The sequence below is a fragment of the Camelus bactrianus genome, chromosome 28 (assembly GCF_048773025.1).
Source record: "Camelus bactrianus isolate YW-2024 breed Bactrian camel chromosome 28, ASM4877302v1, whole genome shotgun sequence".
Taxonomy (NCBI): Eukaryota; Metazoa; Chordata; class Mammalia; order Artiodactyla; family Camelidae; genus Camelus; species Camelus bactrianus.
Genome location: NC_133566.1, coordinates 9,741,424 through 9,754,253, shown reverse-complemented (window position 1 = coordinate 9,754,253; position 12,830 = coordinate 9,741,424). Strand labels below are relative to the sequence as shown.

The following is a 12,830-nucleotide window of genomic DNA, read 5'->3' as shown; positions in this document are numbered from 1 at the left end:
CTCCTGTGTAGTTGAATTAACTTTTCAGCAGAGTACCTTCTTTCCTTAAAATGATATTTAGCTTCCTGTTCCCTTTCAAAGGTATTTAATTAATTTTTACATTTTAAACAAGTTATTTACTTAAAGATTTTTTTAAGCCTTTCTGTCATCTGTTTCTACTACCTCAAACTGCAGCTTGGTTCTGACAGAACTTGAATTTTTCCTTGCAGTTATTGTGATAAAGTATGAGTATTTTTAAAAGGTCTATACCATGTTTTTTGGTTAAAGATTTGCTTTATACTAGATTGTTGCAGTACCTTTTTCTGGTGAATTTTGTAGCAAAAATAAAGTGACAATTGTTAACAGCCATGACATTTTAAAAAATTAATTACTTGTGCATCTAGTTATTTGTTCATCTTTTAACCAAAGTGCGGAGGATAATTTAGGTCGGTAAACTCACACTGCTGCATAATTCCCAGAGCTCCCAAAGAGGTGCCTGTTTTCGAGTTGGGTGTACACGAAAAACTCACTCGGAAACGGCGTGTGTCAAAAGTTCGACCGAAACGGGGGACGGTGTCACCGGCCTGCTCAGTGCAGAACTGCAGAGAATCTAGAGTGCGTTTTCGGGTTCTAGTCGCTGCCAGTGGTGCCCTCTGCCCTGCTGTGTTCTTCCCGTGACGTCACCTCGTTGTGTTTGGTGACACATCGGGCTTGATGGCACTGCTGGGGATTTGGAAAATAGCTGCAAAGTGGCTCCTGTAATGAGCACCTGCTCAGCGCGGGGCAGAGGAGAGGAGGGTGTCACGGGGCTCGTGCAGGAGCGGCCGGTGGTCCTGAGCCTTAAAGAGGACGGTGGGCCAAACGCAGTGTGTGTGTGTGTGTGTGTGTGTGTGTGTGTGTGTGTGTGTGTGTGTACGCATATGTGTATGTGTACCCATGTGTATCTGTGTGCACATGTATATGTACGCATAGCTGTATGTGTATGTGTTGTGTGTGCATGTGTACGCGTGTGTACACATGTCTGTGTGTGCGCGCACGTCTGCTGAGAAAAGCCGGCTTCCTCGGAAACCTGTGAAATACAAGCCTCTCGGCTGGGACCCCGGACCCCCTGTCTCGGGTTCAGAGCAGATCCCAAGTAAAGACAGCTGCACCCGAGAGGCTTCCTGCGCCGAGTGCACGATTTCCGCGGTGCAGAACGATGACTGGAGAGGCTCGGAAACGGCTGCTTTGACCGAAACCGACTCTCCAGTACTAGTGATCGCAAGGGCTTCCAAGGACGGCGCCTCAGCCCGACCCGGCGGGACGCGGAGCAGTCGCGCAGCGCCAGGCACGCAGAAAGGAGAGGAAAGAAGAAAGGAAGCGAAAGCACCGGGCCTTCCAGCTTCGCGCCGCCAGGGCCCGGGAGCACAGACGGCCCACGGCGCCGGGGGCGGGGCGTGAGTGCGTGTGTGCGTCGTGACGCACATCCGCTGCGCCCGCCCCGCCGCGCAGCACGCCGTTGCCGCGGAGACGACGGCGGCCGCGGCCATGGAGCCGAGGGTCGTGAAGCCGCCCGGGCAGGACCTAGTAGTGGAGCGCCTCAAAAGCCGCTACGGACTCGGGGGCGGCTGTCCCGCCGAGGTGAGGCCCCGCCCTGCCTGTCGGTGCGTGCCAGGTCGGCGGGTCGCCAGGTCTGCGGGTCGGGGCGTGTGGGCGCGGGGCTGAGGGGCGTCGGCGTGAGGCGGGCTCCCTGGTGGCGGTGGCGTGCGCTTGCGGGGAGCGGGCTCCCGGCGGTGACTTGCGTGCTGGTCAGAACCGCCTTTGTCCTCGCCCAAAGCGGCGTGTCGGAGCCGGTGTCACGCCGAAGGTGCAGGCGCGTGGCCCGGTGGGTCTGGGGTGGTGGCCTCTGTCCTTGGACCCGGCGCTTTGTTAGGCGAATGAGGTTGGGTTGGGCTGTGGCGGGACGGCGTTCGGCTCTAGGGGGACGGAGTCGGCTGTGCGAGTCCGAGGTTGGCGGTGAGGGGACCAGGATGGCTATGCGGGGCTTGGGTGGGCTTTGGGGGGACGGAGTTGGCTGTGCGGGGTCGGGGTCGGGGTCGGCGGTGAGGGCACCAGGATGGCTGTGCGGGGCTGGGGCAGGGTCGGGCAGCTTAAGATCACTGCGACTGTCGCTCTCTTTCAGCCGGGGCGTCGGTGTTCCGACCGCGCAGAGCATCAGAGGCGGCCTCCCCGCACCCCAGGTAGGCCAGCGGGGCCCCAGGTGTCCGCACCCACGCGTGTTTAGGACATATCTCTCAGCGTCTTATTGGGGAGGTGCTCATTCGTTCTTAAACTGCATCAGATGTGGGTGATTATCCTGCATTTAATGTTCGAAACACTCAAAGGGAAGAAATAACGTGGTGAACGATTGAGGAGTGGTGGGATGTGGAGATGAGGCAGGAAGGCTGGATCCTGAATTTTAGTATTTCCGCTCACTTTCTGCTTGTGTTGCTTGGGAAAGTTCACTTAACATCTCTGGTCCTTTGGTTCCTAGACTTTAGAGTTAAAGGCATCTTCTCTACTTGCTTCCCAGCCTCCTTGCAGGAGTGGATGAAAGAGTATTTTGTAAGCAGCAAAGTGCTATTTAACTATTTAAATATAAGATTTGATGCTTGTTTTCTAGAAGTTTGCATTAGGGAGACATAGAGATAAGAGCTCTCTTAAGTACTTTTGCTCTCTTACCTTTAGGAACCTAGAATGACGTTGTTAGTATCTGAGCTTAATGAGTAACATCTGCTGTTTTCTTTAACAGTTGATTTCGATATCTACTCATGTGGAGATAAAGTTGGTTCACCATTAAAATGTGGTTCTGGTGAAAGGACGTGGGGCCCAGCAACCCTCTGTGGTTCCCTCCAGCGCGGACCTGAGAGATGGTAAGATGCCCTGGGTCCTTGCTGGTGCTGTTCTCCACCCCGCCCCCCCAATCCCAGAGCATCCTGGAAAACTGAGGAAAGGTAAAGACGCTGCGTGTTTGCCTTTCCCTGAGAGAAGGCATAAGCGGCCTGGAGCCTGGGGAGTAGTTGAAGAGACCGAGTGACTGTCTCTGAGAATCTCTTTAACAGCTGCACAAACATAGCATGAGGTTTGCCGGCTTCATGGAAAGCGATTTACACAGTATGATAAATGAAAAATTACTTTTGTGTGTTTATTCATCCAGGACCCAAATGAAGACTGTACTTTTTTTTCTTTTTTTTTTTAGAAAAAAAAAGAGTACTAGGATAAAAATGAATACAAGTTTGTTAGGCAGCAATATTCAGGTCAGTCTGTGTTGTGTGTCTCCTGGTGTGGTAAGCACTGAGTTTCAGGTGGTTGAGAGAGATGAAGAAGTCAGCCTGTGGTGCTGGTACCTGAAAAGTATGTGTGATATGCTGCCGGGTGGGAAGGGGTCAGCAGTGATGAAGAGGAGGTCAAAACACTAGAAGCTAAGGTGAAATTAAGTTCTTGGTTGAATATTAAGTGTCAGAAATATGTGGCAGAAGGAAATGCTTAGGTGTCAAGAGGGATCCACATTTTGGAATAATGTTAAACCCTGAAGAGGTGTACGTAACACAAAATGAAGCACTGGCATGATTATGGAGGGAAAGAAACAACTGCCTAAAACATATGTATATTATTGTGATTGATACTGAGTTGCTTCATCCTCTGATTAAAGGAATTAATCCACATAGAGCATTTGGCACTTAGAACCGCCCTCAGGACCAAGAAAGGCACTCACGTGTGCCCTTAGCACTGTTGTCGTTCCTTCTGCTGTTGCATTTGGCAGTAGAGAGTCACATAATTGGTCTGGAGTGAAGATTTGGACATGGGGTGAATTGAATATAGAGGAAGGAAAGTGAAAATTGCTTGAAGATAATTATGAATTCATGGAAATTATTTTCTTATGTTTAACTGATAGTTTTATCATTTTTAAAATAAATGATCTGGGTAAAATTCCAAGTTATAATTTGAAGATTTTGGACTATGAAAGTTTTATAACATTGGACAGTTTTTTCACAATCCCAGGAATTACAGACCTGCCCAGCACAGTAGCCATAGGCCACAGGTGTCTGTTGAGTTCTTGAAACGCGGCTGATCTGAATTGAGATGTCCTGTAATTGTAAAATACACACTAGATTTTAAAGGTGGATAAAAGGATGTAAAATATCTCATTTTTTAATAGTGATTGTATGTTAAAATGATAACCTTTTAGATATAGGGGCTTAAATATAATATGTTGTTAAAATGTCACGTCTCTTTATGTTTTTAAATGTGGCTGCCAGAAAATTTTAAATTATCTTACGTGACTTGCAGCATATCCCTTTAGAACAGTGCTGCTCCAGAAATGGCAACTTTGAGATGGTCTTTTTGGAGAGGATGCCTGGGATTCTAGTTCTGCTTCACCTCTGCTCGTTGTTACCTGTCAGTCATTTAACTTCAGCGTCCTGACCTTAAACATTACTTCTTTTACTGAAATTAGACCTGGCAGCAATACCCTCCCCCATGTGACTGGTACTGTAAAATTTTTCCTTTTGCATTTTAAAAAATGTTTACTTGTTACTTTTTTCTCAGTTGTGCTGCTATTTGAAAGGCAATCTTGTCTTCTTTAAATGCTGTCCAGAGGCTGTGATAGAATTTTCTTTAAAGCCTAGATGATGAACTGGATCCTTTCCGAGATTGGAAGCAGCGGAAAACAGAAGAGTTAATTGGGAATGGCCACAGGGTTAATGCCTCCAAAGTAAATGAGCAGCCGTTTAAAGAAATAGAAAAGGGTAAGAGAAATATTCGCTTTAGAACAGTCATTTAAATAGTAACTCTGTCAAGTAGAACACATGAGGCCCACCCTGCGGTGACTGCATGGTTCTCTGTAAGCTGTTTCTGAGTGAATTTTTGTAAAGCCCTGAGATGGTCACTGTCATAGAGCCACAGAAGAGTAAAACGCCATCATTTTCCAGTAGGATTTGTACACTCTCAAAACTTACCAAAGTCAGTTCACAATCAACTGAATATTTTCATAATTTCTTCAGTTCTTTTTCATGTCAGTGTTTGTTAGAAAGTGCTGAGGTTCAGGTGGGACGTGGCTTACCCTTCAACACTGTTGGAAGATGGTCCAGACCACTGGAGGTCTGGCTTCCCTTGCCCTGAGCAAGGAGTTGCTCTCTGTCCCTGGTTGCCTGTCCTGGCTCTGTCAGGATTTCAGGGAAAGAGACGTCCGCCCCCCTTGGCCCCACGGGGAGCCCTGGGACGCCTCTTCTGCACACCACGCACTTGCTCTCCGGGGCCGGGCGCGTGTCCGCATGGCGTCTGTGCGCGGTCTGCACCGGTGCCAGCATGCAAACCATAAACAGTGAAGCCGGGAGGGCTTGTGACCTGATTCTGTCGTTAGAACATATTATTTAATGGAAGGAATTACAGCGTTTCATAGTTGTATGGTTATTTGATTACAGATGTTATATAAAGTTTAAAAAAGGGAAGATAAAACTTTTAACGTAAGTAGTAAAAATTAAAAAGAAATAAAACAGTGACTAAACACTGTGGGTTAGTAGTTAATTTTGGTTCAAGGAAGAGAAGGGAGTGTGGTTGGGGGTTTCGAGGTAACTTTCCATTTCTCGGCCGAGGCGATTAATCTGCGAGTGTTTTCATGCACTCATTTTAAAAATAATTTCAGGTTTACAGAGAGGCTGCAAAACGAACACGAAGAATTCCTGAATAGCCTTCACCCAACTTTTCTAAATGTTAAGATTTGCTATATCATTCTTTCTGCATATAATACTTGAAACTGGTAAACAGTACTGTAATTTATATGTAAAGTAATTCTTCTTGAAGATTACTCAATCTAAGGATATTTAAAACTAAGTTAAGGAAGTTGTTAATTTAAGTTTTATTTTCTTAGCACTTGCCTGGCCAACAAATTTGGCCTCAAATTCAAGAAATTGGACTGACTGTTGTAGTAATGCAAGTGTCTCCCCTGCGAGGCAGGCCCCATCCCCGGCATCCAAGGCATCAAACAGGCAGAGTGTGCTTCCTCATCAGATCAACCAGATATACGATGAACTGTTTCACATCCACCAGAAACTGCAGGTGGGCACTCGGTGCTGAATTGGGAATTCTGAAATATTTTGTTGTAAGCAGTGAACATTTAGAAAATACAAGTGTGAGGTATCTGGTTTCAGTTATTTTAGATCAGTGCAGCCAGACAGGGTCGGCAGGAGCCCTCGCAGTGCCTCAGAGCTCCTGTGGAGCAGGGCAGAGCTGGCTGAGAGAGGAGTGTGGCTGGTGGTGTTTTGTGTTTATTCCCGTGCCATCCCATCCTTGCTTAAGAAGTAAAATTTGCTGGTAAAGTGTGCTTTTTGAAGTAGGTCTTCTAGAGTCATTTGTTTTAAATACCCATAAGTAGGAAGTTCTCTTGTTCAGTCTCTATCCAGTCTATATCACTTTATCTGTCTTCCCTGGGATTTTTGTTGTGGTTGTTTCTAAAGGATGTAATTTGTGTATTCATCAAGTGTCCAGGAGGTGGGACTACAGAAGGAAGCAAAAGCATATATAGGAACAATTCCTGTTTGAAAGTCTTTTTATACAGATGAAATAAACAGTTTTTAAAAATCAGTAACTCATTTTGTCTAAATAATTCAGATTATAATTACCATAGCATTTCAGAAGATTTTTTGGCCTAAAATAATGGAAAAGTTCAGGGAGAGACTTAGCTTGGTCACTTGACCCAAAGGTAGAATTTAAAGAGGAGAGCAGTGGGGAGGACATTCTAGGTATGAGGAATTGGAGGTGAGAGATTTTTGGAAAAGAGTGATTTATCAGATTGTGAATTTATCAGCCTGTCTGATACTGAAAGAAGATAGTGGAAACTCAGGCAGAGGAGTGCCAGGGTGAAAAACAGTGCACTAGGAAGATGTCTTCGGTAATGCTTTATGGGATTAAAAAAAAAAGGATCCTAAGGATATATCTCATCCATGGCAAGCACATGAAGTATAAATATTTAATTTAAAAAATGAAATGCAGTGGATTAATCTGGTTTAATTAATCTGTAGTTTTATGTGACTTTAAAAATTACTTTGTGGTCTTCTATTTGTTAATTATTAAATATATACATTCTTGTTATGCTACGTGATTTCATACATTCAGCAAATATTTGAACACCTGTTAATATGGTTATTCATGCTAAGTGCTGTGTATATAGATGTGAATAGATTATATATGGTCTTTGCCATGCATAGTTTATTGGAAGGGAATCATTAAGTCCCATATAGTTAATAAGTTTAAGTGCACAGTGTAGTTACAGCAGGAACACCCAATTGGGGTGGCTGGAGAGGTCAGGCAAGGCGTTTCCAAGAGGTCAGACGCTGAAGGAGGGTAGGGTCTGCCCGGCAAAGGGGCACATTATAGACAGACATTCTAGTGGGAGAGGCCCCGAGGCCTGGCGTCATGCTCACTGTAGGGAAGTGTGGTGGGTAACTGAGAAATGGCTTGAATGAAGGTGAGCTGAGACTGATGGTGTGGAGGGGGCAGGTGTGGAAGTTGGTAACTTGGACAGGATACTCCAGTGAGCGGTTACGTGGAATGGGGTGGCAGCCGAGAGACAAGCGAGTAGATGGGAAACTTACTTGGGACTTGGCGTGATGTGTCGGAGGCGGTGCAGAGAGAGTGCGGGCAGGTGTCCTCAGGGTTTGTCCAGGCCGCAGCGCATCCAAACCTTGAGTGACGTTCACACGGGTGCGCCACGTTTTCCTTATCTGTGCTCCCAGGGGCGGGATGTGGGCTGTTTCCACTTTGTGACTTTTATGACTAACGCTGCTGTGAACATTCGTGTTGAAGTTTTGTGTGGGCGTAATGCTGTCATCTCTCCTGGGAGTGGAGTCCTGGGTCGGGCGGTAGCCATCTGTGGTGTTTCCAGCCCCACCGGCAGTGCACGGGGCTCCCGGCCTCCCTGCCCTCGAGGACACTTGTCACTGTCAGGCCATCTTAGCAGGTGTGGAGTGCTGTCTCGTTGGGGTGATTAAGTTGAATTTTGGGTGTGTTTATGTTGTGCTGCCTGACAGCATGCAGCTGGGATGTAAGTGGGCCGTTTGGACTTGAGTCTGGAGATTGGGAGAAAGAGCTTGGAGGCACTTGTCTCGGACACAGTGGTTTTAGCCCTAGGCTGGATGGAACCAAGTGAGTGAGTGTGGACAGAGAGAAAGTGGCTGAAGCCCAAAGAACATTCATTAGTAGTTGAAGGGTGGGCAGTGAGGAGGCCGAGCCTGCTGGGGGGATGGACACCATGGCCGAGGGAGTAGGGGGTCCGACAGAGGGGCCCTTTAAGCCGGAAGGAAGGGGCAGAGGATGAGATGCTGCTGAGAGACCAGGAGACCCAGGGGGACCGAGCCACAGACTTAGCCCTGGGGAAGCCACTCTGCAGGGGACAGAGATCGAGGCCAGATTCAAGGAAATTGAGGAGTGGTTAAGTGACTGGGACGGGAAGAGGGCTCAGCGAGTGTAGATGGAATTCTTGAGTTTGTGAGGGGAGATCAGTGGTGGGGTCCAGAGAGACCTCATTTCAGACGAGGTGTGAGAGCTTGGGGATGGGGGCAGTCTCCATGCTAGGCAGGGTGTCCTGAGAGCCCGCTCTGCCCTCTCCTTCCTGGGGTGGAGCGAGACCCGGCCATTCAGGTGCAGAGGACGTGCGGACTGGAAGGAGGGAGTGGAGGTGGTGGGGCAGGAGCTGGCCCTGGCAGCACAAGGGTCTGCTCGGCGCCATGGTTGGGGGGGCCAGGAAGGCAGGAAAGTGGGCATGGAGCGAGGGTGAGGCTGGGCCTGGGGGCTGGGGGACTGACTGCTGGGATACCAGGTGCTCTCGGGTCTGGTCCACACATTCTGCAGCAGGACAGAGTTCCTGTGCAAGTCTCCTGCTGCACTAGTCCAGCTGCTGCTGGTTGCGGTCTCGCCGGCTGCCCGGAGGCCCTGAGCACTGCCTGGTGAAGAAGGAAAGATAATGTGTACTATGGTGAATTCTAAAAACACTGAGGTCTGGCCTTTTGATGCAGTGTGAGACCACAGCACAGCAGGAGTTCGCTGAAGAGCTTCAGAAGCGAGAACGTTTCCTGGTTGAAAGAGAACAGCTGCTTTTCCAACATGAAACTGCCTTGAGTAAAATTAAAGGTGTCAGAGAAGAGGTTCTTACAAGATTCCAGATTATAAAGGAGGTAACTACCTGGCCTTGACTTTAGAGTCAGGTGCTTCCCCTTTTCCCCTGAGTTTGGACTCTGGTTGTTAGCGTCCCCCACGTCCCTGTTCTCCGTCCCCCCAACCATGCACATGTTTTCTGGACCATTTGCAGGTAAGTTGCAAAAGTCCAAGCGTAGCATCTGAGTCCTTCCTCAGTCCCAGGAGGAGCGTGACTGCCCGGGAGTTAGGACACTCTCCACAACAGTATCTCACAGGAAAAGAATGCTAATTAAGTGATTAACTTCATAAACACGTACAGTCTACATTCGCTTTCCCAGTTGGCCCCCCAATTGTCTTTTATTGGTCTTTGTTCTATTTTGTTCTCTGATCAATGAACTAGACAAAATCTGTGTAAATCTCCGGTTTCTCTGGATCTAGAGCAGTCAGCATCACCATTTCTGCTTTTTTGCGGCTTTTCTGTGAAGACTCCTGGCCAACAGTCCTGTGGAGTATGGTGTGTCCTGTTTGCCTGATTGTTTCCTAACGATCACATTCAGTGTTTTTATGTCACGTGGTTGGTCTGGCATCGTTCTTTGTTTTACATCAAGCCATGTGTCAGTGTGTGTTTGCCTTACATAGTGTAGAATTCCTTGTTTGTTTTGAGAAGTGCACACAGTCTTGTACTCAGCACGGGAGTCCCTAGTGCCCCTGGTTGTGCCCTCAACCACCGTCAGCCCCGTGGCCCGGCCCTGAGCGTCAGGCCAGCATGGCCGGTGCACATTTGGATTTAGCAGTGGTGTGTCAGCATGTGTCTGCCTGCTGCTCCCTGATTCTGTCCTGTCAGCGTCACCAAACGTCTGGAAGTTATAACCTTGGGTCTGTCCCCAGATCAGGGGCATGTCTGCTGATGCCCCTTCTGGTGTTTCTTCTCTTCCAGTTGCTCCCCCTCCTCCCGGCCTCCGGCAACTCGTGCTGGGTGCTGGCTGCCCTCCGGTTTGGAGGCTGTCCGTCTCCTTGTCCTCGCGGCGGGGCCTTCGGGGCCTGCTCTGCTCCTGGTTTCTCCTTTCGTTCCGTGCTGCTGTTGAGTTCATCTAGAGGATGCTTTGTTTCTGCTATTTTAAAGTTCCACGATGTCCAATTTCCATTTTTCTAACAAAAGTTTGTGTCTGTCCACGTGTGTTTACCTCATGGAATTCAGTTACAAACCCACTCCAGGGCGTCCAGGGCTGGCGTTTCTGCTGAAACCTGGTCCCATTTTTCTGGTTCTCTGTGTCCGGTGGCCTTTGGCTTGTCTTCAGGACCTTCTATGGATGATGCTGTGTAGATTCTGGACCCTGTCATAGTCTCCTGGAGAGCGCTGGTTGTCTTCACTGATTTCTGAAGCCCTGAGCCCAGTTGGTCTGTCGCCATGTGGGCCGGAGCCTCTTGCTCCGTTTCTGGAGCCAGGGCTGTTGCTCCAGGGCATGTGCTGTGGCCCCCACTGGGCGGCCTGAGCCTCAGGTTCTCGGCCTTCTTGTGATGCTCAGGTCTCTGATGTGCCTGCGCGAGGCGGAGGGTGGCTGGCTGAGTGGGTGGGGGCACCTGTTTTTAAACTGCGCCCTGGCCTCTGCCCCTTCCCCAGCTCAGGGCCAAGCCGGGTTTCAGCACGCTCTTCAGCTCGTTGGGCTCCTCTTCCTGGGTTCCCAGCCCTGAAAAGCAGCTTCTCTCCGTCCGATTAGCCGTGACTGGGGCCTGCTGGGGCGAGACTCCAGAGAAAAGGGAAGCGAAGCCCAAGGAACTTCAGCCCCTGGAGGGCTGCTTCTCCAGGTGTTCGCTCCTGTCTCCAATTCCCTGCTTTTGTTTCCCTTTGACATTCCTCAGTTGGTTGCTTTTTGTGTTTTGTGTACGGTTTTCCGGTTTTTTGTTATAATCAGAAAGAGAAGTAGAGTGCAGTGGGCTTATCCCACCACCCTTGAAATGGAACCCATGTTGTATACTTTGTTTGTTTTTTTATTTTTTTAATTTAATTTTTTTTTAAACGGAGGCACGGGAGATTGAACCTAGGACCTTATGTGTGCTGAGCACACACTCTGCCACTGAGCTGTGTCTGCCGCCCCTCCCCCCCCGGTGTCATATGTTTTTCATATCTTCTGGATGTGGGAAAATTTGTGTGGTGAGAATATTAATCTAATTTTTAAATATTTATAGTATGTGTAACCATAGCCTAAGTTATTTAAGGGGTCATTTAATATAGTAATAAGACTGCAGAAAGCTAACTTTTTCCTCATGATTGGATTTTCAAACAGGGCAAAAGAATGAGTGCTTAAATTCTCAGCGACCTCCATCTTCAGTCTTGATTTTTTTTCTCTTTGGAGTCTGTCTGCTGTTCATATTAAGTATAAAATTAACTGCTTTATTTAAATGGTGCCTATATGATTACTTGGAAGAGGGAAATGAATTGTTTCTTGATTTCCTATGGAAACTCACTTGTTTTAATACATTCTGAATAAATTTGAAAGTAAGAAGTGAAAGAAGTTATATAAGTATTCACACTTTAAATCTAACACGTGCTTCTCATTTAAATAAGGGAAATAAATTATTATTATAATAATTTATAAAACTGATTAAGGAGAGTCCAGTATTTTGGGGCTCAAAAAATTTTACTATGTATTTAGGTTTTTTGAGATGTAAAACAATTTTAGCTAATTTATGAGAACAAGAAATTAGTTTTACTTATAGACTATTTCTTCTACTCCTCAGGGATAATTTAAATTTTAATTCTTTTTTATTTAAATTTTAATCCACAAAGCTATGAGTAACTAACTATACACTGGGAAAGGATCAGAAATCCTTCATTGTTTTATCATTCCGTGATGTCAAATAGAAATTTTTTCAGTGAGTTTCTGTGGTGAGTTTTTCTGAACAGAAGCAGAAAATAGCCTTATTGCTTGCTAATTAATTTGTGTAATACGTTTTAATAGGTAATTTAATGAAAGCCTTTAATGCTTTGTTATTAGTTTGGTTGATTATACAGTTTTTATAAGTTGTTTGCAGTATTAGTCATTATGCTTAAATACACTGATTAAAGTCCTTGTGGTTCAAGGAGCCCTAATTTTTAATTATTTTCAGCAGCATTAGCAACATGGAATCTGTACCTAATTTTTAGATCGTATTTTTTCTGTCCTAGCAACACGATGCAGAAGTTGAGCACTTAACTGAAGTTCTTAAGGAAAGGAATAAAGAAAGCAAGAGGCTAAGGTCCTCTTTTGATGCACTGAAGGAATTGAATGATAGCTTAAAAAAGCAGGTAAGACCTATTTTATCTGTATTAGATTGTAAGACATTCTTAGAACTAGATAGATGAACAAATGAATAATGAACATCTTAGAATATATTCTGGCTGGAGAAAATCATGATTATCTTTATTTGTTAGCCTTATAAAATACTTCCAAATATAAAGAAAGTATTTTTAACTAGCTGAGATGTTTGGCAACTTGAAATTTTTAAAAATATAAGAGCAATTACTAGATTAACAAAAGCAGAAGGAAAACCTGCTCACCTGGGCGCCTCCAGGCACTAATTTCTGGCTGGAGTGCTTCCCCTTGTCATGCTGTTACACACACTACTGATCTCGGAGTGTGTTCTGTGCAGGGACTGCTTGGAGGAGCGTGAGCTCATGTCATGAGTACAGGCTGGGTCGCAGGTACAGGGATTTTTTATGT

At 46.5% G+C, this 12,830-nt stretch overlaps 1 protein-coding gene across 8 annotated transcripts in view; it reads left to right on the top strand.

Annotated features, from left to right (window-relative positions):
- The first annotated feature begins 1,456 nt into the window (after nt 1-1,456).
- The window catches only part of CCDC138 (coiled-coil domain containing 138), a 34,499-nt gene continuing 23,125 nt past the window's right edge, over nt 1,457-12,830 (top strand). For all 8 annotated transcript variants that reach the window (XM_074354681.1, XM_074354679.1, XM_074354680.1 and 5 more), the window contains exons 1-7: nt 1,457-1,599; nt 2,141-2,198; nt 2,750-2,870; nt 4,621-4,745; nt 5,867-6,054; nt 9,009-9,167; nt 12,296-12,415. In XM_074354681.1, the coding sequence (XP_074210782.1) occupies nt 1,507-1,599; nt 2,141-2,198; nt 2,750-2,870; nt 4,621-4,745; nt 5,867-6,054; nt 9,009-9,167; nt 12,296-12,415 (864 nt within the window). In that variant the 5' untranslated portion in view covers nt 1,457-1,506. The remainder of the gene's footprint in view (nt 1,600-2,140; nt 2,199-2,749; nt 2,871-4,620; nt 4,746-5,866; nt 6,055-9,008; nt 9,168-12,295; nt 12,416-12,830) is intronic.